The 26,214-nt window shown below is 45.5% G+C and overlaps 1 protein-coding gene across 1 annotated transcript; it reads right to left on the bottom strand.

The window, feature by feature from the left end:
• Positions 1-910: 910 nt before the first annotated feature.
• LOC129526002 (putative protein FAM157B) lies at positions 911-17,700 on the bottom strand. The gene is made up of 7 exons (XM_063694543.1): positions 17,546-17,700; positions 17,274-17,377; positions 16,111-16,184; positions 14,203-14,352; positions 12,304-12,624; positions 2,651-2,846; positions 911-1,307 (listed from the first exon to the last, which is right to left on the bottom strand). The coding sequence occupies exons 1-7, from the start codon at positions 17,698-17,700 to the stop codon at positions 1,240-1,242; spliced, it is 1,068 nt and encodes a 355-aa protein (XP_063550613.1). The 3' UTR covers positions 911-1,239.
• Positions 17,701-26,214: the final 8,514 nt, after the last annotated feature.

Raw genomic sequence — 26,214 nt, 5'->3', positions numbered from 1 at the left:
CAGCAGAGGCAGGCGGATCACTTTGACCTCAGGGCAACACAGCCAAAACCCCCCTCCCTAGCCCTAACCCCACCCCATCCCTACCAAAACTACAAAACAGAAGGGCATGGAAGCTGTATTGGAAGCGATGGTGTGGACTAGATCAGTGATAGGGCATGGTGTGGATATTACTACATTAGTATTGGAAGCGATGGTGTGGACTAGATCAGTGATACGTCATGGTGTGGATATTATTATATTAGCATTGGAAGCGATGGTGTGGATTAGATCAGTGATAGGGCATGGTGTGGATATTACTACATTAGTATTGGAAGCGATGGTGTGGACTAGATCAGTGATAGGGCATGGTGTGAATATTATTACATTAGCATTGGAAGCGATGGTGTGGACTAGATCAGCGATAGGGCATGGTGTGGATATTATTACATTAGTACTGGAAGTAACAGTGTGGATTAGATCAGTGATAGGGCATGGTGTGGATATTATTACATTAGAATTGGAAGCGATGGTGTGGATTAGATCAGTGATAGGGCATGGTGTGGATATTATTACATTAGTATTGGAAGCGATGGTGTGGATTAGATCAGTGATAGGGCATGGTGTGGATATTATTACATTAGTATTGGAAGCGATGGTGTGGACTAGATCAGTGTTAGGGCATGGTGTGGATATTACTACGTTAGTATTTGAAGCGATGGTGTGGACTAGATCAGTGATAGGGCATGGTGTGGATATTACTGCATTAGTATTGGAAGCGATGGTGTGGATTAGATCAGTGTTAGGGCATGGTGTGGATATTATTACATTAGCATTGGAAGCGATGGTGTGGACTAGATCAGTGATAGGGCATGGTGTGGATATTATATGGCTGTTAGGGCACGGTGTGGATATCATAGTAATGTAGGGCACAGTGTGATTATTATATTAGAGGCCACTGTAAGAATATATATTAGCAGCCACTGTGTCTTGGACATTGACAATGATGTTAGGGTGTACTCCAAACAGTGAGATTTGGGGGTTTTATTTTTCTAGATGGATTTCTTCCTCTGCTGAGTGCTCTAAAGACTCACTCCTTGGCACTCAGGGCCGTGGACAGGAGCTTTTTACTCACCAATGAAGAACACCAAGTTAACACGACCCTCGTGCTGCCCTGAGGAAGTTGAAGCTCCTCGCTGCTTCTGGCACCTCAGCGGGAAGTTGGTTGGGGCGGGATCGCGCGCCCTCTGGTGGCTCCGTGGTTCAGCACAGACGCTCTTGCTCACAGTTTCTCGGCGGATGTGCGCCCCCTCCTGGCTGTCCTGAAATACCTATAAAATTCAATACTCAGTTTATTCAGTGTCATAATTTTGCAAATTCAAACCGAAATAAAGGCCACTATATCCATACCCTTCCCATAAATGGTGATGGAAGAATTATTTGGAAGCCATATAGAATGAAATGACTCTATACACAAATTAAAACAGAAAAACCTACTCAAAATAGTCCAGAGACTACAACTTCAAAGGCAAAACTATAAATAATCTAAAAGAAAACCTAAGAGACATTGGATCTGGTGTTGAGTTTTAACACACAGCATCAAGTGCCAATTCGTGAAAATACTGAGAACAGACTTTATAAAACTAAATTTTCTACTATTAAAAACCCTATTCAGAGAACAAAAAGACAAGACACACTGTGAGAAGATATTAACAAAATGCAAACGTGATTTTAAAAACTGTATTGAAAATACACAAAGAACTCTTCAAACGAACACTAAGAAAACTGAAAACCCAAATAAAACTGTGTGGATTAGATTGTGTGGATTAGATCAGTGATAGGGCATGGTGTGGATATTACTACATTAGTATTGGAAGCGATGATGTGTACTAGATCAGTGATACGGCATGGTGTGGATATTACTACATTAGTATTGGAAGCGATGGTGTGAACTAGATCAGCGATAGGGCATAGTTTGGATATTATTACATTAGTATTGGAAGCGATGGTGTGGACTAGATCAGTGATAGGGCATGGTGTGGATATTACTACATTAGTATTGGAAGCGATGGTGTGGACTAGATCAGTGATAGGGCATGGTGTGGATATTACTACATTAGTATTGGAAGCGATGATGTGTACTAGATCAGTGATATGGCATGGTGTGGATATTACTACATTAGTATTAGAAGCGATGGTGTGAACTAGATCAGTGATAGGGCATGGTTTGGATATTATTACATTAGTATTGGAAGTGATGGTGTGGGCTAGATCAATGATAGGGCACGGTGTGGATATTATTACATTAGTATTGGAAGCGATGGTGTGGATTAGATCAGTGTTAGGGCATGGTGTGGATATTATTACATTAGTATTGGAAGCGATGGTGTGGACTAGATCAGTGATAGGGCATGGTGTGAATATTATATGGGTGTTAGGGCACGGTGTGGATATCATAGTAATGTAGGGCACAGTGTGATTATTATATTAGAGGCCACTGTAAGAATATATATTAGCAGCCACTGTGTCTTGGACATTGACAATGATGTTAGGGTGTACTCCAAACAGTGAGATTTGGGGGTTTTATTTTTCTAGATGGATTTCTTCCTCTGCTGAGTGCTCTAAAGACTCACTCCTTGGCACTCAGGGCCGTGGACAGGAGCTTTTTACTCACCAATGAAGAACACCAAGTTAACACGACCCTCGTGCTGCCCTGAGGAAGTTGAAGCTCCTCGCTGCTTCTGGCACCTCCGCGGGAAGTTGGTTGGGGCGGGATCGCGCGCCCTCTGGTGGCTCCGTGGTTCAGCACAGACGCTCTTGCTCACAGTTTCTCGGCGGATGTGCGCCCCCTCCTGGCTGTCCTGAAATACCTATAAAATTCAATACTCAGTTTATTCAGTGTCATAATTTTGGAAATTCAAACCGAAGTAAAGTCCACTATATCCGTACCCTTCCCATAAATGGTGATGGAAGAATTATTTGGAAGCCATATAGAATGAAATGACTCTATACACAAATTAAAACAGAAAAACCTACTCAAAATAGTCCAGAGACTGCAACTTCAAAGGCAAAACTATAAACAATCTAAAAAAAAACCTAAGAGACATTGGATCTGGTGTTGAGTTTTAATACACAGCATCAAGTGCCAATTCGTGAAAATACTGAGAACAGACTTTATAAAACTAAATTTTCTACTATGAAAAACCCTATTCAGAGAACAAAAAGACAAGACACACTGTGAGAAGATATTTACAAAATACAAACGTGGTTTTAAAAACTGTATTGAAAATACACAAAGAACTCTTCAAACGAACACTAAGAAAACTAAAAACCCAAATAAAACTGGGTAAATATCTGAACAGATATCCAGCCAAATAAAATATATAGATAGCAGGCCAGGTGTGGTGGCTCATGCCTATAACCCCAGCACTTTGGGAGGCTGAGGCGGGTGAGTCACCTGAGGTCAGGAATTTGAGATCAGCCTGGCCAACATAGTGATACCCCCTCTCTACTAAAAATACAAAAAAATTAGCCAGGCATGGTGGTGGGTGCCTGTAATCCCAGCTACTTGGGAGGCTGACGCAAGAGAATTGCTTGAACATCAGAGGTGGAGGTTGCAGTGACCGAAGATCATGCCACTGCACTCCAGCCTGAGTGACAGAACGAGACTCTATCTCAATTAAAAAAAAAGAAAAAAGAAAAAAAAAGAAAATACACAGATAGCACATAATCACACAAAAGGATGCTCAATATATCTCATTAGGAGACTGCAAATTAAAATAATGCTGAGATATCACTGCACACCTAGTACAACTGTGGGACTCTTAAAAAAGCTCAACAGTAACAATTGGAGGTTGAAGAACAATAGGTACGGCCATTCATTACTGGCAGAATGCATGAATGGGTACAGCCACTTTGGGAAATAGTTTGACAGTTTTTCCCAAAGATAAACAAGTCTTACCTTACAATCCAACAAATGCACCCCTAAATTGTGTATGTTTAGACAGCTGCTTTGAAAAATTATGTTCAAACAAAAACTAGCATGTAATTATATATGAGCCACTCTACTCATAATGGCCAAAACTTGAAGTAATCAGAACGTTCTTCAATAGCTGAATGCATAATCAATTTGAAGTACAACCATGCAATGGAATACCATTCACCAACAGAAAGGAATGAACTGTCAATCCATGAAAACAAATGAATGAATCTTGCATCTATGTTGCTAAGTAAAGGGTGGCAGTATGAAGATGCTATACATTATATGACTCCATTCATATAACATTCTGGAAAAAGCACAACCAAAGAGATGATAGTCAGATCAGTGACTGTCTGGGGTGGGGATTTGAAGTATTCTGTATGCTACTTCAGTAGTGGATATCTGACACTATGCATTTGATAAAACCCACAGAATTTTAATGCACAAAGAACAAATCACAATCTACACAAATTAAATTATTTAGGATGTGGAAGTATCTAAGGACAAAATACAGAGTGCAACCAAGAATCTAACTGTATTACCAATGTATGTTGCAAGTGGTGGGCCAAAGGTGCTGAGCTGGAAATGAGTAGAATCCATAGACTAAAAACAAAACGTACTATATACACGAACAGTGGACTCTATTTTATAAAGTTATTTCCCATAGGGATAATAGTTAATTTTGAAACTACTATATCTGTAAAAAGAAAAATAACCATGATTTTCCTCTATACTATCAACACTCCACTTTTAACAGCAAATTGTGGGGGGTGGGGGGTGTTTTCCATACCAACCGATATTCCAACTCTCTGGAAAACAATTGGGTATCCTGTAATTCAACTGTGACACTGATTACCTGGAGTTAGTATACACCCTACAGGTTAAGGGCTTAGTAACACCAGACTGTCCACAACCTCAGATGCCAATCACAAGTAGTGAATCCCCAGTTTACCCAAACTTCTATATGACTTGGCCAGAAACTAGGCATTCCTACACCCCCTCTTCAGGTTTGACAATTTGCTATGATGGCTTATGGAACTAGGAAATACTTACTTATGTTTACTAGTTATTATGGTCTCAATGTGTGTACACCCCCACCCCAAATTCCTATTTTGAAATGTAATCCCCAAAGGGATGGTATTCAGAGGTAACCGAGAGGTGATCAGATCATGAGAGTGCTGTCCTCATGAATGAAACCAGTGCCCTTATAAAAGCATCTAGGAGCCCGTTTCCCCATTCTGCCATGTCACGACATGCTAGAAGGCACTATCTATGACAGATGAGCCCTCACTAGACATCAAATCTGTCAGCCTTGATCTGGAACTTTCCAAATTCCATATTTTAGGAATTTTTATGGAAGCTTCATCATGTAGACATGACGGATTATTAACTCCATTTCCAGTCCCTTCACACCCTCAAAGGATTGCATGCTAAGCTAAAAGTTACAACCTTCTTATCATGGCTTGGTCTTTCTGGTGACCATCCCCATCCTGAAACCATCCAGGAACCCACAGAGTGTCCTTATTAGAACAGAAGCCATTCCTATTATCCAGGAGATTCCAAGAGATTTAGGAACTCTGCGTCAGGAACCAGGGCCAAAGACCAAATATTAGAACACAAGATGCTCCTAGCACCCCTACTGTTCAGGAAATTATAATAGTTTTAGAAGCTCTGTACCAGGAACTGCAGACACAGACCAAACATATATTTCTTATTAAGTCCCAACCTGGAATCTTGATCAAGAATGAATTCCTTGTTCCCAATGGTACAAGGGATGAAATAAATGGCAGATAGTAGGAGCCAGGTTCCTCACTATTACAGTGAGAAGTTACAGATAAAAAATAGGGAAGCCTAGAATGATCTCTGTCATAATGAGTCAGAATATATATATACAACATAAGTATAAATTCACATTTAGCTTAACATATACATAGATGATTCCACATAGAAACCTTTATAATTAAGTGGGTACATACAAGTTAGAAGACACACATATATTTCTTTGCACTGTCAGCTGTAAGTGTCATGACGCAATGACCATATTTAGTGGCCAGATGTAAGTTTTTCATACCATTCTCTAACAAAAGAAATCAGGGCTATTAGAAGAAATAGCTGAAACTAGGACTGGGACAGAAAATATATGAGCCAGGGTACTTTTGAAGTAACAGAAATAAATTATAAAAAAAAAACATGAAATTATGTAAAAGGAGCCAGTGGAAAGAGCTACCAATGGCCACAGCTATGAACAAAGAGCAACAAAATACTGTACAATTAGATAACCAAAAGATTAAAGTAACTATCTGTGGACCCATACTGGTATAAATAAATGATTAAACAGATATGCAAATGGGCTGAATAGAAATCTCTTATACAGAAGAATTCCAAATACCTGATATAGACAGCCATCAAGGAGGTGGGGCTAACTCCCCACTCCTTTAAGTATGAGCTCTGCATGATGACTTCCTCCAAAAGCATATATACAATATAGACATGGGAAAAAAGTAACCTCACAGTGAAAAACCTGAAAACACTGCCTCAACCAAGTGATAAAAGTTAACATTAATGGTGATAACACATCTTGAGAGCATGAAGTGACAGCATGAAGTGACTACACTAGCACTTGCAAGCCAAAAATAAAATTCAAAGATCTTTCCCACAACCACCTCTCCACCAGGGGACACCAAAGTTAACCTGGAAGACTGGTTCAGGCTATGATGGGAAAGAGGTGGTCAGACATGCCTCATTATGCCCTCCTCCCTTTTGGAATTCAGGAAAAGCCAATCAGCATTTAACATCAACACAACCTTAAATCTGATAAGAAACATTTACAATCTATTCTCTCTGAAGCCTGCTACCTGGAAGCTTCATCTCCATGACAAAACCTTGGTCTCCATAACCCCTTATCATAACCCAGACACTCCTTTCTATTGATAGTAAGTCTTTCAACAAACTGCCAATCAGAAAACTTTTAAATGTAGCTATAACCTGGAAGCCCCACCCCACCCTAATCCATTGGGTTGTCCCACCTTTCTGGACCGAACCAATATATATCTTAAATACACTTGATTGATGTCTCCTATCTCCCTAAAATGTATAGAACCAACCTGTACCCCAACGACCTTGAGCACATGTTCTCAGGGTCTCCTGAGGGCTGTGTCAAGGGCCATGGTCACTCATATTTGGCTCAGAATACATCTCTTCAAATATTTTAGTCTTTGACTCTTTTTGTGGACACACTACACATCTGCTCTGCTTCCCGCAAACCCCTAAACCCAGGCTGATTATGAGAAAAACCCCAAGTAAACCACAATGGAGGACATTCTACACAATACCTGACCAATCCTCCTAACACTGTTCCAGGTCCTCAGAAGTAAAGTCTGAGAGACTGTCACAGCCAAGAAGAGCCTGACATGATGACTAAATGTCCTATGGGATCCTAGATAGGATCCTGGGAGAGAAAAAGGCAGAACTAAGGGAAACCAAATAAGATGTGAGCTTATTTAATAATATAGTAATACCCAGTCATTAAGTATGACAAGAAATGATGTAAGATGTTGGTCAGGAGTGGTGGCTCATGCCTGTATTCCCAGCACTTTGGGAGGCTGAGGCGGGCGGATCACCTGAGATCAGGAGTTCAAGACCAGCCTGGCCAACCTGGTGAAACCTCATCTCTACTAAAAATACAAAAATTAGCCGGGCATGATGGCAGGCACCTGTAATACCAGCTACTCAGGAGGCTGAGGCAGGAGAATCGCTTGAACCTGGGAGGCGGAGGTTGCAGTGAGCCGAGATCACGCCACTGCACTCCAGCCTGGTTGAGACTCTGTCTGGGAAAAAAAAAAAAAAAAAAAAAGCTGTTAAACCTATCTGATACATGTTGATATGTTAAAAAGAGAGGAAACTAGGTTGCATCTACATGGGAAATCTGCATTTTCTTCCCAATTTCTGTATGAATCTAAAACTAATTTAAAATAAAACCTCTATTTAAAAATTGTAATTTTTTCAGATATCTGCTAAATTATTTGTACTAAAAATTAGTAATTGACAGTAACTACTCCTACTTTTAAAAATAAGAGCATTCATGATACTGCAAAGTAAATTATACAGACTAATATATACTTTCAAAGAAATGCCCCTTTTACATGTTTTATGTTAAGATAACATATACGTGTAAACATGGTCATATCATTTTTCTTATGGTGTAGTTCACTCTCTAAGAAAGCTGGTCATCTTAGAACCAGGGAAAAAAATTCACATTTTGGAGACTATTTCAATTTATGGCTGGACGTTTTCAAAGTATGACTTTGTGAAAAAAAAAAAAGTTCAAATTGATTCCTTGTGACTGGATCACTTATTCTAATGAATGCTTGTCTTTATTTTGTTTCCCAGCATTCCTTTCAGCTACGATACAACAGAAGCAAATATTTGCCACTGGAAAAAATATTCAAAGACACTCTTAGGTTAATCTATAGCTGATGACAGTCAGTCTAGTCTACATAGCAAGCAGCTTCAAGATATGATTACTTAGCTAAGAGGGAAATGGGACGTGACTGCTGCCTCATTCCCATGCCTCCCTGGACCTGATAATTTAGAGGAAGCTCACATTCGCAAGATAAAAATTTTCTTTTCTTTCTCAGTATTAAATATGCTGTCACAATAGAGGAAAGCTTTACTGACTTCTTAAATGATGTGTTGAGACCGGAAACCTAAAATGATAGTTACTGAGAATACTGCTAATGCCCTAAGTTTTTAGTCACACCCTCACCTAGGTAGGAACCTAACCAAAAGGGGAGAACTGTTGAACAAATTACGGGAGGTCATTGTTTTGGTCACAACTCCCGCATTAGGCCACACTGAGCAGGCAAAACCAGAATGGAGACACTCACGCTGAATGACACACAACAAAGCTGAAACTTTAAGGAAGTAGATAGATCCCAAAAGAGCTCCCTTTTTCCCTGAAGAGATTCCAGTCTACCTGAGTCAGCATAAAGAAGTCCCCTCTGCTTTAATTCTTACCAAAACAAGTAACTTGAAGTAATCTGATATTAACAAATCAGTTGTTATTTTCTATTGCTCTATTTCCGCCTTACACAACACAGTGTTCTGCTATTGCCCAGAGGGCACTGAGACCAAATAAAACTTGAAAATGCCACACTGAAAGCAAATAAGTCCTAATAACTCAATTTACAACGATAACAAAGAGTGACACCAATGCCCAAAGTTTTGATCAATATCTCAAAATTGAGAGGCTGACCAAAAGGGAGGAATTCTTACATCAAACAACATTTGGGCTTTAGAAGCCTCCCAAGGAGTCCTTGTAAAGAGTCGCGGCAGGGCGCCGTGCCTCACGCCTGTAATCCCGGCACTTTGGGAGGCCGAGACGGGTGGATCATGAGGTCAGGAAATCGAGACCATCATGGCTTACAAGGTGAAGCCCAGTCTCTACTAAAAAAAAATACAAAAATATTAGCCGGACTTGGTGGCGGCAGCCTGCAGTCCCAGCTACTCGGGAGGCCGGGACAGGAGAATGGCATGAACCCGGGAGGCGGAGCTTGCTGTGAGCTGAGATCGCGCCACTGCACTCCAGCCTGGGCGACTGAGCGAGACTCCGCCTCAAAAAAGAAAAGGGAAGAAGAAGAAGAAGAATCGCAACCTAATTTAGTATAGAAACAAACTGAAAATCTGACTTGGGAATGTATCATGGTAACAAATAGCGGCGGTTCAGCCAATCACATCAGCCGAGTGTCAGTCAATGGCCGGCAGCCAGCTGTTCAAAACAAGTTCCAAGAAGGCAAATCCAGGCTGTAACCAGGTCTGTAACCAATCCAGCCACCTCTATACCTCACTTCTGTTTTCTGTATGTCACTTTTTTTCTCTGGCTATAAATATAACCCGCACATGTTGTGTGGCAGATCATTCTGAACCATTTTTGGTCTGGACTGCTGCCTGATTCTAGAACCACAAAAAAAAGCCAATTAAGATCTGCAAACCCACATTTGTTGTAATTTTGTATTTTAACAGTTGTGCCCTACAAAAGACATTAAGCTGAAATTAATTAAAAATCATTTACGGTCATGATTAGGTCATAAAAAATTGTCAAACATAACAATTCTTCAAAAAAAGCTAAAAAGTATATTTTAAAAATATTGTTGATGGAAAAAAGAGTGCAAAAGTAGATAGGAAAATTATGTACAAAACTAAAAACAGAGGAGAAATTAAAAGTCAAATAATTGCATCAAACTGGAAACCTAGAAAAATGGGTGATTTACTAGTAAAAATACACATTAACAAAATGGACACTGAAATAAGGCAACTATGAATATACCAATTAGCATAGAAAAGCTAAGAAAGGTCCTTAAAGATCTCCCAGTGGAAAAAGGCCCCAGGACCATCTGGGTCCATAGCTTAGTGTAAGCTGACTTAACTAAATGTGATTTTACACTCGTGCATTGCATACATATGATGGTGGTCCCATGAGATAAAAATGGAGCTGAAAAATTCCTTCCTAGCCATCTTGTCATAAGCTCATGGCTCAACGCATTACCTTTTCTCTGTTCTGATACCATGAGAGGAAAATAAATCTCAGGACCCCCAAATCACTAAGCCAAGGGAAAAGTCAAGCTGGGAGCTATGTCAGGCAAATCTGCCCTCATTCTATTCCTAACTAAGATAGCTACAAAGACAAAAAGCTACATACCTCACTCACAATCTGCCCACAAAGAATTTCCTTTTGGACAAAGGACAGACAGCACTCAAAGTCATCCCTCACCTGAGACAGATGCATATCTGATTGCTTCCTCTGCCCTATTATTTATGTAAAAATGCAGATTCATTGAGCCAGACTAAATTGTGTATTCAGTGGAAGGCTGATGAAGGATTCAAAAGAATGCAACCTTTTGTCTCTAACCTACTTCTGACCTGGAAGCACCCCCACTTCCTGCTTCCAGTTGTCCCGCCTTACTGGGCCAAATGACTGTACATCTTACACATCTCATGTATCCCTAAAATGTACAAAAGCAAGCTCTACCCTGGCCACCTTGGACACACGTCGTCAGGACCTCTTGAGGCTGTGTCATGGGCGTGTCCTTAATCTTGGCAAAATAAGCTTTCTAAATTGACTGAGACCTGTCCCAGATATTCTGGGATCACAATCTACAATCCCCATGGTGTTATGGTTGACTACAGCATTCAGTACAGAGACATGCTGTACAGGTTCGTAGCCTGGGAGCAATAGGCTATACTATGTAACTTAGGTGTGGAGTGGGCTACACCATCTAAGTTTTATAAGGACACTCTACAGTGTTCACACAAAGATGAAATCACCTAAGGACAGATTTCTCAGAAAGTATAACATCGTTACGAGATGCCTGAGTGTATTTTAAATGGTCAAAGCCTAGGAGAAAAAAAGAAACTTAACTCTTGTTATGGGTTAATAACAAAGCTTAAGAGAGTTAACATATTTCATCTAATCTAAGATGCCAATGATTAAAAGACATTATTTTATGCACCATCACAAATAGGTTGCCAATTAAACTGACTTTCTGAATAACGCACAAATGTGAATTTACTTCTATTAATGCCAGGAAAGTAAAATGAAAAATAAATTATGGTTTTGACATGTTAAAGCAAATACGGCGGGGGTTAGCCTGAGGCCTTCCCTAAGCAAACAGAAACCGAACTTGGAGGCATTTGAACTGACTTAAAAAAATTCACAAACCAACCACAGTCAATGCCAAAAAGCCCAGCAGCCAGTTGGCTGTATGACTAGGGACGCTGAGGGAAGCATCCCCACCACAGGTGGTCGCCTAGCTGGAGCCACTGAGGAGCCTCACTTACGGGCCACCCTAAGAGCTCGAAGCCCCAAGCCGACTTCCGTTCTGGTGCTTCCTGCGTGATTCATGAACCATTCCTTTGCCGAAATAAACTCCGCTTAAATTTATTTTACCTAAAATCCTGTTAACAGACAAAGTCCAGTATTTACACTTAAAATACGGTTGTGAAAACTCACATCTACATCTGGTCTTCAATATTTTTCAAGTACTTTAACACTCTAAGAAAAACGAGCCACTGGAACGCAAATAAAAGCAAGTCGTGGGGTGCGCGTCTCCCTGGGGCTCTCCATGTTGCCCTCAGGGTTTCTCCCTTCTCTGTCCCGGATCCACCCCAAACAAACCCAAATTGGTCAAAAATTTAAAAATGAGACAACTCAGGTATGCTGTAATAATGAATAACAAAGCCACTTAATGATGGGCCACTTTGTAAAATAAAATAAATACAACTTGAGAAAGTGGAGCGCGAGGCAGCGCGGCCGCCTCAGCACTGAGCCGGGACGGAAAGCTTTTCCTCACCTTTCCTCGGGCAGCCTCGGGGACCATGAAGCCACAGCTTCCCCAGTCGTTCCTGAGGAGCTGAGGAGAAGGAGGCTGGGTCGTCCCTGGCCACGGTCCCCAGGTGTTCCTATAGAGCCAGCGGCGTCTCCCGAGTGGGTCCTGAGGAGGAGGAGGCTGGGTCCTCTCAGGTGTCCCTGTAGGGATGACGGCGCCTCCTACGTAGGTCCTGAGGAGGCGGCTCGGCTCCGCCCCCTGGAGCCGCCGGGCTTCTGTGCCGGAACCCGGGCGCCTCTCGAGGTTCTGTGAGGCGGCATCGCGCCCCCTGATGGCCGTCGCAGGCTGTGCAGGATGCTCAGGTGCCCGCGGTTGAGCTGTGGCCTCGCCCCTCCGGTGGATCTCCGAAGTTCACTGTTCTGACAATTACACGCCATGACTTTTGAAAAACCAGCTGAGGCCGGGCGCGGTGGCTCACGCCTGTAATCCCAGCACTTTGGGAGGCCGAGGCGGGCGGATCGCGAGGTCAGGAGATCGAGACCATCCTGGCTAACACGGTGAAACCCCGTCTCTACAAAAAAAAAAAAAAAAAAAAAAAAATTAGCGGGGAGTGGTGGCGGGCGCCTATAGTTCCAGCTATTCGGGAGGCTGAGGCAGGAGAATCGCTTGAACCCGGGAGGGGGAGGTTTCAGGGAGCCTCCTCTAAACAGAAAAGACTGACCCCCAGTCAGTGTTTTATTTTCCCTGATGACCGCAGGCCATGAACTTATGGAACAATAAGGTAATTAGGCTCTTGGACCCAGGGAAGTAGCTCCATGCCACCTGCCCTCATTTGCTGAGCATTTTGGTTTCTCGGATCTGCTACTCAGTTTCCAGTCTCTTCCTCCCTGCCAATGCTGCCAGCGTGCCTCTTCTGCAAGCAGCAACCGCCTTCCACCTTCCATTCTCTACTCTTTAGCCATCATCTGGCTGGACTTTTCAGAATGGACTGCAAAGGAGAATAAACTGGCTGAGTCTGAGGGTGCGCTCACGTGCAAAGTTGCAAGCTTTAATGTACCCATCTTGGCAGATTTCGGCTCCTTAGAGTTCTTTCTCATTTGGGGATCTCATGTGCCCTCTGATGAGGTGGGCTCACTGACTGTCTGCGCTGGTGGCATCTGGCAGCACCTTGTCACGTGCACCTAGGTAAGAACCTGGCTGCACCTGATGCTTAGCCAAACGGGGAACCCACAGTTCTGTGTATCAGGTGATGTTTAATCTCTGGAGGTTAATGAACGTGAGGGAGCGATACTGTCTGGGACTCTCCACATATTGCGTCTGAGTCACTGAAGGAAAAGAATGTGGGGTCTGTTTGCTGGGACTGGACACCTCCATAATCACATGCTCCATGAAATGCAGGCAGGAGATCTCGCTTTCTACCTCTGGGATGGGAGTGTGCAGTTTCAGAATGAGACTAGCCCACACAACTGACTCTTTATTTGGGAAAGAGAAATGAAATCAGATGCAGCAATTTAATATCCACTAAGATGATATGTTAATCACAAACACTCTTCTGGTTTTTAGAAATGTGAATGTTATTTACACTAGGTTAAAAAACCTGAATATCCAACAGCATGACACCGACTAAAGAAATACTGGCGCACTCTGGAACCTTGCACACCACTTATTGGCATGGGAACAATGGGAACACGCCTATGCAAAGATGTGCATGGAAATTAGAATGCAACACTGTAGAACAGATGTGACTAGGTGCATGATCAAGAGCACACTAGACCAAGCCTGCCTCTGCACACACAAGACTGCGCCTGAGTCTGCACCACGTGACGGGACCATTGTGGAGCAAGCCAGGGAGATTTTGATGTAGGCAGCAGAGGCGTCACTTAGGGACCAGACTTCCGTGGGAAACCACCATCTCCTTCCAACCCAGATGCACTTCGTGGGAAACGCGAGCAGATGAAGGTCATGTAGGAGACGAAAGAACTCGCTCCCCAAGCCCATAGGCCTTTGTCCTCCACCCATGGACAGAAGCATCTTGTTAGATGAGGGCGCCCGCAGCCAGGGCCGGCAGAGAACCTGCCACGGAGCAGGTGTCTGTAAAGAACTGCTGACTGTCACTGTCCCTACTTGGGGCCACTGGGGGATCTGATGCATCTCACTACCCTTTGTAAAGGAATTATTGAAAATGTCAGCCCTCTAACAAGGCATAGGTTGATTAGTTACAGGATTTAACATTTCTATTTTAAAAGGCAGCATTGAAGAATGTCTTTACAAAGGCTGTACAAAACCTGCCACTTTCTTTGTCACACAGATTGACTCATGTGCAATGCAGCCATTTGAAGAAACACTGGCATTTACCAGATGTAAACTTATTAGCAGACGACAACTAGAAATAATATGCTGGATGTGCCCGTTTATTTATATGAATATAACCATCTCTCTAGATGCATCAAAAGATACACAACATGAGACACAATTTATTTCTACAAGCTTATGATCAGGTGGTCAGGACAGGGAAAGAAGAGGAAAAAACTTTAAATCATGGACCTTTATTCTTAGACACCTTTATCCTACATACACAAGGGACATGCATGGTTGAAATAACGGAAACAAGGTGGATAAAAGTGAAAGTAACTTAAACTGCTTTACCCAGGAATGCCCAATTCAGGTGCTGCAGAGAAGAGCATGAGAACCGGGTGTCTTCAGGACACATGTGCATCTGGGAGCAGACTGGGCATTCATCAGCAGGGAGGAGCAAGGCCTGGGTTGGGGGACACTGGGGCTGCTGTCCCAGAGGCTGGCAGTGTAGCCCTGAACCCCCAAGACTTCACTGAGTCTCCCCTCAACCACCTAAACCAGAATAAACTGATGTAGCAGGACTCCTCAAACACTGTGCAGGGTCTCCATGTCCTCGATGGCCCCTGATGAGCCACAGTACCCTCAGGTCCTGGTGAAGGAGCTGGTGCTGCCTCCTGCCTTTCCCCACAGGGGGTCCTGCAGCTCATCCCACACAGCCTCAGATTCCCTCTACAGAACCTGCCCACAGATGTCTTCCGAGACCGGCAATACTGGGAGGCCTGTGGCCCAGACCCAGGAGGAACCAGCTGAGAGGCTCCGTGGAGGTATCGCTGATGGTGTAACCAGAATGAAAATGCCCACTTCTGTTCTGCTCCCTGAGAACAACTGTCAAGCCAGCATGAGTTTCCAGTTGGAACTTTTCCTTTTCTCCCCATGTTTGTCGCTGTTTTAATGGACATTGCCTGGCTATTAAATCCCCGATGAACTCACTTTGAAAATTATCTATTGCACTGGGCACCCTTTCAGGAATCACTGAGTGTTAATTTTCTCAGTCTGAGTGATAATTTATGAGTCAAACAAGGACAGATCTGAAGCCAGAGGCTGCTCCTGTTGGGAAATCCCTGAGCATGGTGTTCCGGGGAAGCCTCCAGCCTTGGGAGTCCCGTGAAACGGAGCCAGCCCAGGTCATGAAGGGAGCTGGTGCCAGACACTGACTGGGGACCTGCTGGCCTCTGGGCAGATTGCTCTGTCCCTGCACTTGGCCTGCCAGGTATCCCTGTGCAGTCATACCAAGTCCTGTGCTCAGAAGGGCCTCAGAGCAGTTTAAGGTTCTGCTGCCGCCCCTGGAAGCTCATGATTTTGAACAACAACAAAAAAAACCCCACGTTTTCCACTCGGCCCCACACATTATGTGGCTTGCGCAGCTGTCAGGCTGTGGCCACAGTGCTGGCATCTCTCACACAATGAAGGCTGCTGGAGTCCTGGCTGACTTGTTTTGACTCTTTTGTGAGGCCCACACCTAAGCTAAACACTCACGTGCCCCCAAGCTGACTCCCCACACTCTAAAGCATGAATCTGCCCCTTCAGCTGGGAGAGGGTCCTCGTGTCATCTGGGTTTTTGGAGAGAAGGTCAAGGGAGCCTGGGTTCTAGTTCTTCAGTAATCAAGAGTAAGGGTCTTACCTGTTCACAGGTCCCTGTGGCTGCTTTACAGAAAGCAGGAAGTGGCCACTTCAGCCACACGGCTGCATTTCCAGCTCAGTCCAGGCAGAGATGCACCCTGCCTTGCACCTCTGCAGATCCTGAGGGGAGTCCTTAACTGAGCCAGGGCGAGTCCTGGGGGCACTCTGCCCCTGTGGACACTGCCCCTGGGCAGGCCCTGAATCTCCTCTGCTCCCACACTCTAGAGTTCAACAGGTCTCAGGGGCTCTGCCTGAGGACTGCCCTTCAACCAGGTATTCGTAATTGCCCCAAGACCCAGGCTTGCTGAGTCACTCAGTTACTTGAATGCCTTTTTCACAAAGGGATGACTGTGCTGCTCCTTCTTCCTTCCTTTTTGTTTGCGAGGCCACAGGGAAATCTGGATCCTCTGGTGAAAAAGCAAATCCAGTTTCTTCTTCTTCTTCTTCTTCTTCTTCTTCTTCTTCTTCTTCTTCTTCTTCTTCTTCTTCTTCTTCTTTTTCTTCTTCTTCTTCTGCTGCTGCTGCTGCTGCTGTTGCTGCTGCTGCTGCTGCTGCCGGTTCTTGTAAATGTCCTCACTTGGTTTCTGGGCAGCAACTTCCTTGACTTGCCTGGGGAGCGGATCTGAGCTGCATTTACCAGGCCATGCCCAGGGGAAGTGATCAGTGTGGGACCGTGAAGCTGGATTTCCCCAGGAGCTCCCTCCAAGCTTCTGGGATGATGATAAGACTCGGGATGAACCAAGGATCTCGAACCATGGGACAATGTGAAGTCTAGACCCAGTGGAGGAAGAGAAAGGCTACGGGAAGGGCAGGCTTCACGTTACTGAGCATCCGCTACCTGCCACACACTTTCACGTGGCCTTATTCTGCATGTTTCTCACAGCACCCTTGAGAAATAGAGACTACGATCACATCTTTTACATAAAAGAAAACCACCATCCAGGGAGGCGAAGTCCCTTGCTCACAGACTGTCATGTGGGAAGCTCTCTGGATGCAATGATGTCCTCCAGTTGCAGTACCAGGCAAGCTGTCCCAGAGTTCATGGAGCGGAAAGGCTCGAGAAGCAACTGAGGATGCTCGAATCACAGGTTTATAAAATCCATTCGCAAAACACAGCAAGAAGCTGAGGGAAGGAGATGGGAGGGCCGTATGACCTGATTCCTGTGCTGTCAACATTCATCGGTTCTCTTCTTTCTCTGCTAGTCAACCTCACCCACTCAGGTGTGGCCACAAGGACCAGAGCCGAGGTCTGGGCAAGAGTGCTCACAGCTGAAGGGCTTATGACACACACCGGCTCAACGGGACAGACATGGGACAAGTGTGCCTGATCATGGTGGAGTTGCCAAGAAGCAGCTGTTGCACTGCCATGGGTTCTACGTGTTTCTTGGGCAGAGGACGCATGGGACCAGAATGGGCACCAGGAATGGTGGAGAACAAAGGCCCCATGGTTCTGCATGTTTAGGTGTCTCTTGTATAAAGGCACATTGTGAATTGAACATTTAGTGCCCAGGAGCCTCATGCATATTAAGTATCTCTTGGCCCTTGTGTCTCTTCCTTCCCACATGTAACATACCTGTTCTCTGTAACTATCTATTCTGAACATATCTAAAAACCATGTCTTGCCTGTGTTATACAAACCACATGCATACTCACGTTCTCTGATGTAGCTGAATGTTTCCTAAGGCCAGGGCACATTTCAGGGTCACATAGAGTGGAGAGAGGGACCAAAATAACCTTGCTCTGTTTGACTCCCAGCCGAGATGTCTGCTGGGCAGCACTGCCTCTGTAGGCTCTAATGGGGGAAGGGAGCTCAGGGGAGCCTCTGGGGCTGGGCAGGCTACCAGAGGGTGTGGACATTTGGGTGGACCCTGATGGATGACTTGGGTTTCCTTGGGAGGAAGTGTCAGGAAGGGCATCTGGGGCTGAGAGCACTGTGTGAGCAACAGAAGGAAGGAAACTGTGGCTGGCTGGGAAGGGATGGTATGGGGGACAGGGTGAGACTTCTGGCCCTGGGTGCTCAGATGAAGACCTGGGGTTGCCTAGTGGCTGGAAACACACACCAGCTGTGGCAACTTGACCTCTGGGATGTGAGTGTGCAGGCAGCTGCTGAGAACGGCTGTGGATTTGGAGATGTGGCTACAGGGAATGGGCAATGGATTCATCTGGGAATTCTGCAGGCAGTGGCCCGTAGAGGAAACAGCCTGGAAATGAGACTGCAGATACGTGCTAAAGAGGCTGGAGGAACAGTGACCCCAGTACAAGTTTATGGATCTTATCCACAATCTAAAGAAATGGAGGCCAAATGGCTTTTGAAATTCTAAGATACATGCAGAGGAAGAGTAATGCTTCATGGGAGAGCCAGACTCTTACTGGCAGTGACGCTACACGGTAGAGCTCTGTTCCTCCTGCCCATGTCTGTGGTTGGGGCTGGGGTAGTGCACAAACATGACGCTGATGAGGCCCAAGCATTGTTGGAAAAGAATTCAGCAGCTGCCACAAGAATCTTGAATCCGTGGGTGAAGACCTTGACTTTCTCTGGGACCAATGTGGTCAAGAACAAAGTAAAATCATGACAACAAACACCGTTCAGTTTTCCAAATATAAGCTATTTTAAATACTCTACATTTACCCTCAAAGACTGACATAACTTAGAATAACTTTTATAACAGCAAGGATGAGAACTAAAACTTAAATTGTAAATACAATTTTATTTATAAAAACAAAGTTAGCTTCAAATATTTTATGAACTAGTAGAATTTTAACCTTTTGTCACATTTCCCAGCAAAGTAAATAATTCTTTTTTTCACTTCTAGTCTGTCAGAAGAAAAGTCTTAGCTGAAATGGCCAGAAACTCTGAGGCACACTCCGGAGGCTGCTTCCGGGGCACCTCGGCACGGCCGCTTTTCCATCCCGGCCCTCACTTGATGCGGTCCAGCAGGGTTGAAATTGCTTGAAATGCTTGTTCCCAGTGCAGTAAAGAAATAGCACTTGAATGTAAATTTAATTTCCTCAGCAAGGCCATTTTTATTTTTTTTTAATTTCTGCAGAAAGTGAACGTCCCCCAGGCGTCACTCATACTTTCCTGTAAAAAATAAAATAGCGGCACAGAAGCACTCCTATAAACTCACTGTCAGTGGGAAAAAAAGCCTCAGAATGCAGTAAAGCTATCTGGCTTTCATGCCAGATGAATCTGAGAATCAGGAAAACTGGGGTCAAAAACCACTTAATGGGAGACCAAGTTCCATGGAGCTCTTAGGAGACAGGGAGGAGGCCAGCCCAGGATTCCAGGCATCATCTGATTGCTGCCAAGCACGACTCCCAGACCCCAGATACCAGGCCACCCACAGGCCCCACAGAGTCCTGACGTCCTCCTGCGGACACCCTCTGAAGGAGGCACCCGTCTTCCCCCAGGGTCCTGACGTCCTCCTGCGGACACCCTCTGAAGGAGGCACCCATCTTCCCCCAGGGTCCTGACGTCCTCCTGCGGACACCCTCTGAAGGAGGCACCCGTCTTCCCCCAGGGTCCTGACGTCCTCCTACGGACACCCTCTGAAGGAGGCACCCGTCTTCCCCCAGGGTCCTGACGTCCTCCTGCGGACACCCTCTGAAGGAGGCACCCGTCTTCCCCCAGGGGTGGAGTTGCTTGGACAGCACACATGCTGAGGCTGCATAGTGGTGCTGGAGACTGGATGTAATTACAAAACATCGAGTTGCCTTTGAGAAACTCTAGGATCTGCAGCCCCAGCACCCCCACCTAGATAGTATTTTTCACCCTGAGCTTTTCTCTGTTTTGCATCCTCGCCACTTTCCTGCCTGTCTTCTCCCTCTTGTTGGGGTTCATGTTAGACCTGTCCACCCATCCACCTCACTGCAGATGCCAGGCTCGGTTATTTGCCAACACCATGCAAACTGCAGGGACACATTGAAGATGCACAACATTTGCTCACTGTCTTCAGGGAGACTGAAGTCTAGAGATGAAGCTAGACAAATGCCTCTGCTGCTTAAATCAGTCATGTCCAACTACAACTGAGGACAAAATCAGAGGGCTGCTCATCTAATAACACAGGAATTCAGAGGAGTGGGAACTCACCGAGTGGTCAGGCCCATCCTCCTGTACTCAGGCTTGATGTGTGAGTAAGATTGTAATGTGTGGAATGGAGGGAAGGGTGTGCTCGACAAGAGGAAAAGCAGTGCAGAGGCTCAGAGGTTGGAGAGAGGAAACCAGAAAGAGGAGTGAGGGCCAGAATTGGGGCTGGGGAGAAATGCAGCTTGACTCTTATAGTAAGCGTGTGCTTAGCTGTGTTCTGTGCAGGATAGTGTCCGAACAGAGCAGGGAGGCATGAATGCCCTTAGATCAAGGGCAGAGGGAAAGGGCCTTGCAGGGAGCCTGGTGTCTGCAGGCAAGCAGGACAGGGATTGGGAGTGGCTGACGTCTGGAACCACTGAGCTGCATAGGATGGACTAAGTTCAGCACCTGGACACAGGCCACTTCAGATCTGTAAACACTCAATTGTAATCCAGGCCTTTACCATTGTCCTCCATATTTCCACCCAGCTTTCTTTTCCAATTATTTGAGAGCCAGGCCACCTGGGTTCTGGTGCTGCTGGATTCAGGCCCTGCCCTCAGGCTCATGGCAAGCAGGAGGAGAAAGAGAAAAGTAGACAAAGAAGATGGAGAGAAACCACTAAGCCAACACCCACATACACTCCAAACTCACGTGTCTTTTAACGTGGCACTGGGTGTTCCTGCAGTGGAATTCCACATGTGTTGTGGCCACAGCATCTTGTCTCTGAAAAAACTTCACAACCACCATTGTGATTTACCCCACATGGCCCTGCTCGGGTAACTGTCCATCTTCCCTAAAGGAGAGGGGCTTCCTGATGCTCACACATGGAGCATGTGTGGCTAAAGCCATAGCAATGCCTGTGAATATGGGCCCACACAGCAGCCCTGCTCGGGTTGGCCCCTGATCCATCAGAATGCTGTGACCTGCAAGCCCTGCCATCCTACCACCCACCCCTCTGCTGGGCCTTGCTGGACTGCCTTGGGAGTGTGACTGTCCAGCCCTCACTACCGTGAAGCCCACGAGTTAGACCCTGGGGCCAGCCAAGTTGTTCTGGGATCCTTCCTGGTGCATGCCAATATTTGGGGCCACTTGAGTCCCAAGGAGAATTGTGGAGTACCAGGGCAGGAAGCATACGGACCTGCACCCTCCTTCCCAGACTCCATCACCCATCACTTCACCTGGGCCTGCATGAGCAACCCCGCCAGGCATGAGAAGCACACAGCATGTCCTGCCCATGGGGAAGCCCCCCAAGGGAAACAGGCCAGGCTGGGGGGCCTCGGGGCTTTACAAACATTTCAAAGGCAGCAAAGGAGGACTTTTCCTCAGCCAAGAGCACCCCAAGGCAGGATTTGAGCCGAAACGAGGATTCAAGACACATGACTCCTTGCTAGAGGGATGCCATTTTTAGGGTGAAAGCTCCCTCCAATGAAAAAACTATGCCCACGAGGTCAGCTCAGGTCAACATCTCCAGTGCCAAACTCAAACGGATAGTTGATGTCTGGTGATAAAGAGTGAAAACTTAAAGGAAAGGAGAGGCTGGATCAGTGCCTTCAACATTTACATTCGCATGCCAGGAACTGTTTGCCAAGTGCAGAGTTCATCATTCAGAGATACAAAAAATTGACAAGAGCCACAGAAAAGAGGGGTATTCTATAATATTACATAATACATAGTGGACTTGTAAATCGCCGTATCACATAGGCCAGTGCTTCATGCATAGACTTGCTGCAATGCTCTCTTTCCATTTACTCCAGGGTTTATCTCTACACTAAGTCTCTCCTGGAAGTTAACATGCACAGAAATCCTCCCAGCATCCCAAAGCTGTTGTCTGCAGCTTCTGCCATTGGAAGAGTAATTGCAGATGGTGCCTTGGGTATCTAACGCCGTGTGACACATTTCCACAGACTTCCCAGCTGTAAACTCCTTGCGATCATCATCTCGCAGTTTCTGGGAGGCAGAAATCCGGGCTCACCTGCGTTCTTTTCCTCAGGAGGTCTCATGAGCCTTCAGGTTGGAGGTTTCACCTCAAAATTTGACTGAGAAAGAGATCCACTTCCAAGCTCATGTGGTCCTTGGAGGGTTGGCATTTCGTGGGCTGTTGAATTGGCCACAGGTCCTGCCCACACTTAGGGGAGAAGGTGACATGAGAACGTGGATGCCAGAGGGTGGCATCACCAGGGGTTGACGGGCAGGCTGCAGTAGGTGGCCTCTAGATGACCCCAGTGACCCCTGCTTGCTGGTATTCACAGCCCAGTGCAATTTCCTTTTCTTGAGTAACTTGCTGTGGCGTTAGGATCTCTCAGGGTTGACGGGATGCCGCTTCTGTGACAGATGTGATTGAATCACATGAGATTATAATATCCTTGTTGATAACAGACACTCGCCCTTGCCAGCTTGTATGATGGTAGCTGCCACATCATGAGCAGCTGCCTGTGTGGCCAGGACCTGAGGGTGCCCTGCAGCCACAGCCAGCAGGAAGCCAAGGGGCTCAGCACAATAACCCACAGAGAACTGAGTCCTGCCAACACCACGTGAGGGAGGAACAACCCCGCCCCAGCCAAGATCTCAGGTGTGGATTAGCCAGGGTTCTCCAGAGAAAGAGAATCACTAGGATATATATGTGGAGATAAGAAAGGAATTTATTATGGAAATTGTGATTACAGAGGCCAAGGAATCAGCCTCATGGCCGGTCCCCCACAAGCTGGAGCCCCAGGAAAGCCCATGGTGTAGTTCAATCAGCATCCAGCAGCCTGAGAGCCAGGAGCCCCTGTGTCGGAGGGTGGGAGTAGATGCATGTCTCAACTCAGAGAGCAGATCCACCCTTCCCAGCCTTCTGTTCTGTTTTGTGGGTGATGCCAGCCCACATCAGCGAGGGCAATTCTTTTTACTCAGTGTGATTCTTAATTTTGGGTGTCACCTTGACTGGATTAGGAAATACCTAGAGCACCGGGAAAGCATTATTCCTGGATGTGTGCAAGGCTGTTTCCAGAGGGGACCGGTGTGTGAGTCAGTAGACTGAGTGGGGAAGATACCCTGGCTGTGGGCAGGCACTGTCCAATCAGCTGGAGAGAATCCTAAAGAAGAAGGCAGAGGAAAGGTTATTATCCTACTCTCTCTCCTGGGGCTAGGACACCATTCTCCTGCCCTTGAACATCGGAACTCCAAGCTCTCTGGCCTGTGGATTCCAGGACTCCCACTAGAACCATGCCCAAAGTCCCCACCACCCTGTCGGGTTCCCAGACATTGAGCCTGGAACTGAGAGTTACATATGGGCTTCCCTGGTTGTGAGGCCTGAAGACCTGGACTGAGACATGCTATGGGCTTCTCTAGGTCTCCAGATTGCACACAGATTATGGTGGGACATTGCAGCCTTCATAATCACGTGATCCATTTCCCCTAATAAATCTCTTTTCGCATATCTCTGTCTGTATCTAGATATTGATATCCTATTGGTTCTGTCTTTCTGGAGAACCCTGGCGAATACAGTGTCTATTGATGCAATTGCTAATCTCTTCCAGAAACACCCTTACAGACTTACCCAGAAAAAATGCTTTACTAGCTATCTGGATGTCCCTTAATCCAGTCAAGTAGACACAGAAAGTTTTCCATTGCAAGGTGAGATGCCAGCCCTGGCTTACATCTTGTTTGCAGGCTTGTTCCAGGGCCATAATCAGAGGACTCACCCCAGCTGTGCCCAGATTCCTGACCAACAGAAACTGAGATAAATGTGTGATGTTTTAAGATGCTAAATTTTGTGGTGATGTTCACAGCAGTAGAGGGATAATGCAGACTGCCTTCTCTAAGAACCTGCCCCTCAACTTTCTGTGAGTCTTCTTTCTTCAACATTTCTCCAAACTTTCCTTCTGTACAGGGTTGACTGAGAAGTCTTTCAAGGGATAACAGCGCCTTGGAAGGGGTAAAACTGCATAAATTCTACTTCACTAATACACCAACAGTCCACTGTATGCTTCACACTGAAGGAATGTGATGCCCTGGGCAGGAGGGCATTCGGTATTTAAGTGCAATGACCCCTAGCAATAGCCAGAGTTGTTACCAGTTGTCTCAACCTAAATAATTTCTAGTGCATATCCAAGCTTTTACAGAACTTTCGCATAACAAACAAGTATGGTTTCTGTCTGTAAATGTAAATTTTGCTCAGAATGTACTGCTGGAATCTTCATTGCCTTTACTTTTAGAAGCAAAGGACGCACAAGGTCTTTCCTGTCTCACTCGCCCTCATTTAGATAAAATGACAGATATGACTTCTAGATCAGACCCTGGTATGACTTCTTGCGACTTGTTCCTCACCTTTGAAGATTCTGACTCTTCTGCAGATTAGAGAGTTTCCCATCACTCTTTCTGGTGTGTCACTGTAAGATCCAAAGGAAAAAAGGACACCTCCCATGGGTCATCTCTAGTTTAGGGACAGGGTGTTTCTGAAGTATGTGTTAATAAACATATTTATAATAACACATATTGGCTGACTGTCTCAGGTATAAAATCCTGAGACCCAGGGTGTCCACATGCCCAAATGTGGCTCCTGCAGTGTCCCCGCTCTAACTGGGCTCTCTAGGACCACACATCACTCTGAGAGCACCTGTGCCAGCCCTGCCTTCCCTGACCTTGTCCCCCAAAGCTCTACACCTGGGGAGCAGGATCTTTCATGTTATCCCTGAAGGGATATGAAACATCACTCCCACTCCCTCGTGTGGCTGTGGTGGTGGAAATGAATGATGCTTCAGAACTGTGCTCTGTCGTGTGCGTCACACTGCTCCCTTCAAAATGCACTTTTACAGGCATTGTTTTACTCAAACATCAGAACAATCTCATGGGAGACAGGCAAGAAATTATTTATTCCCATTGTAAAGATGATGAACGTGAGACTCAAAACAGATCATGTGACTTGCCTTAGTCACACAACCATTTGGGGCAGTTTTTCTTATGTCCGTTGAGTTCAGCACTTTCAGTTATCCCCTCAGTTTTCCAGGGTCTAACGGGGATGATTCCTGCAGAGAGTGTGCTGTATGTCGCCCTCATCTGGCCTCTGCCATTGGATTCTGCATCCTGGAGTCCTGAGGCTGTGCCCAGTCTGCTGCAGAGACCTAGTCCCCAGATCCATGGTGCCACTGGTCTCAGCTTGCTGTAGACAGTTCTTGGCTATGTCTGAGGTCTAGAGTAGTTGTTAAATATGCAAACATTTGCTTCTGAAAGTTGCACGGATGAGATAATAAATGTATTGTCACTCTTCTTGAGCATCAGTGAACATTGCCTACCTCACTTGGATCTGTGAGATTTCACAATCTGTTACATTGTGGCAAAATTGGTATAAATTTAATCCTTGCATTTCTCTTCCTGCCTCAAACACGGGCCAGTAGACCTTCTTCCCGAAGTGATCCATGCCTGGAAATTAGCTTGCTCACATCCTGCAGCGCAAAAGTCACCTTGTGTCCAGGATCAGAATGCACCAGCCTTGCCTTCAGAGCCACTGACGTTTACTTCCTGAGCCCTGCCTGGCTAAGGGCTTGTTTCTGTGGAGCCAGTCTCTTCTCCCTGACTCAGGGAACACTTCTCACCATGGCTTGTTTCAAACTGCACAGTTCTAGGTGTCCAAGAGCTGAGGGACCTTTGAGGCTCAGCTTCTGGGCTCTACAATATAGATAAAAATACCCAGTTCATGAGATTGTCTTGAAGGTAAAATAGGTATGCAGTGTGACAAGGTGTCACAAAAAGGTGAGAGTTGTGCGGATTTATTTTGTCTCCAATGTACCCAAGTCATCCTCCAAACTGAAAGCTTGTCATTGACCCACCAACAAACCCTGCCATGTGCCACAACCTCATGATTCTTTCCTCTCACTAGAGGAGTGCGTGGAGTGACTTTTTTTTCCAGCTGGTGA

The sequence above is a fragment of the Gorilla gorilla genome, chromosome 10 (genome assembly GCF_029281585.2).
Source record: "Gorilla gorilla gorilla isolate KB3781 chromosome 10, NHGRI_mGorGor1-v2.1_pri, whole genome shotgun sequence".
Classification (NCBI taxonomy): Eukaryota; Metazoa; Chordata; class Mammalia; order Primates; family Hominidae; genus Gorilla; species Gorilla gorilla.
This window is presented reverse-complemented; position numbering and strand designations above follow the sequence as displayed.

Excerpts from the sequence above, each read along its gene's own strand:
- LOC129526002 (XM_063694543.1), bottom strand. The coding sequence starts at position 17,700 with ATGGGGCCTTTGTTCTCCACCATTCCTGGTGCCCATTCTGGTCCCATG. Across the intron at positions 16,185-17,273 it reads ACTCTGGGACAGCTTGCCTG|ATGACACGAGGACCCTCTCC; the intron begins GTACTGCAACTG and ends CCAAAAACCCAG. Across the intron at positions 2,847-12,303 it reads CCGAGGCTGCCCGAGGAAAG|GTATTTCAGGACAGCCAGGA; the intron begins GTGAGGAAAAGC and ends TGAATTTTATAG.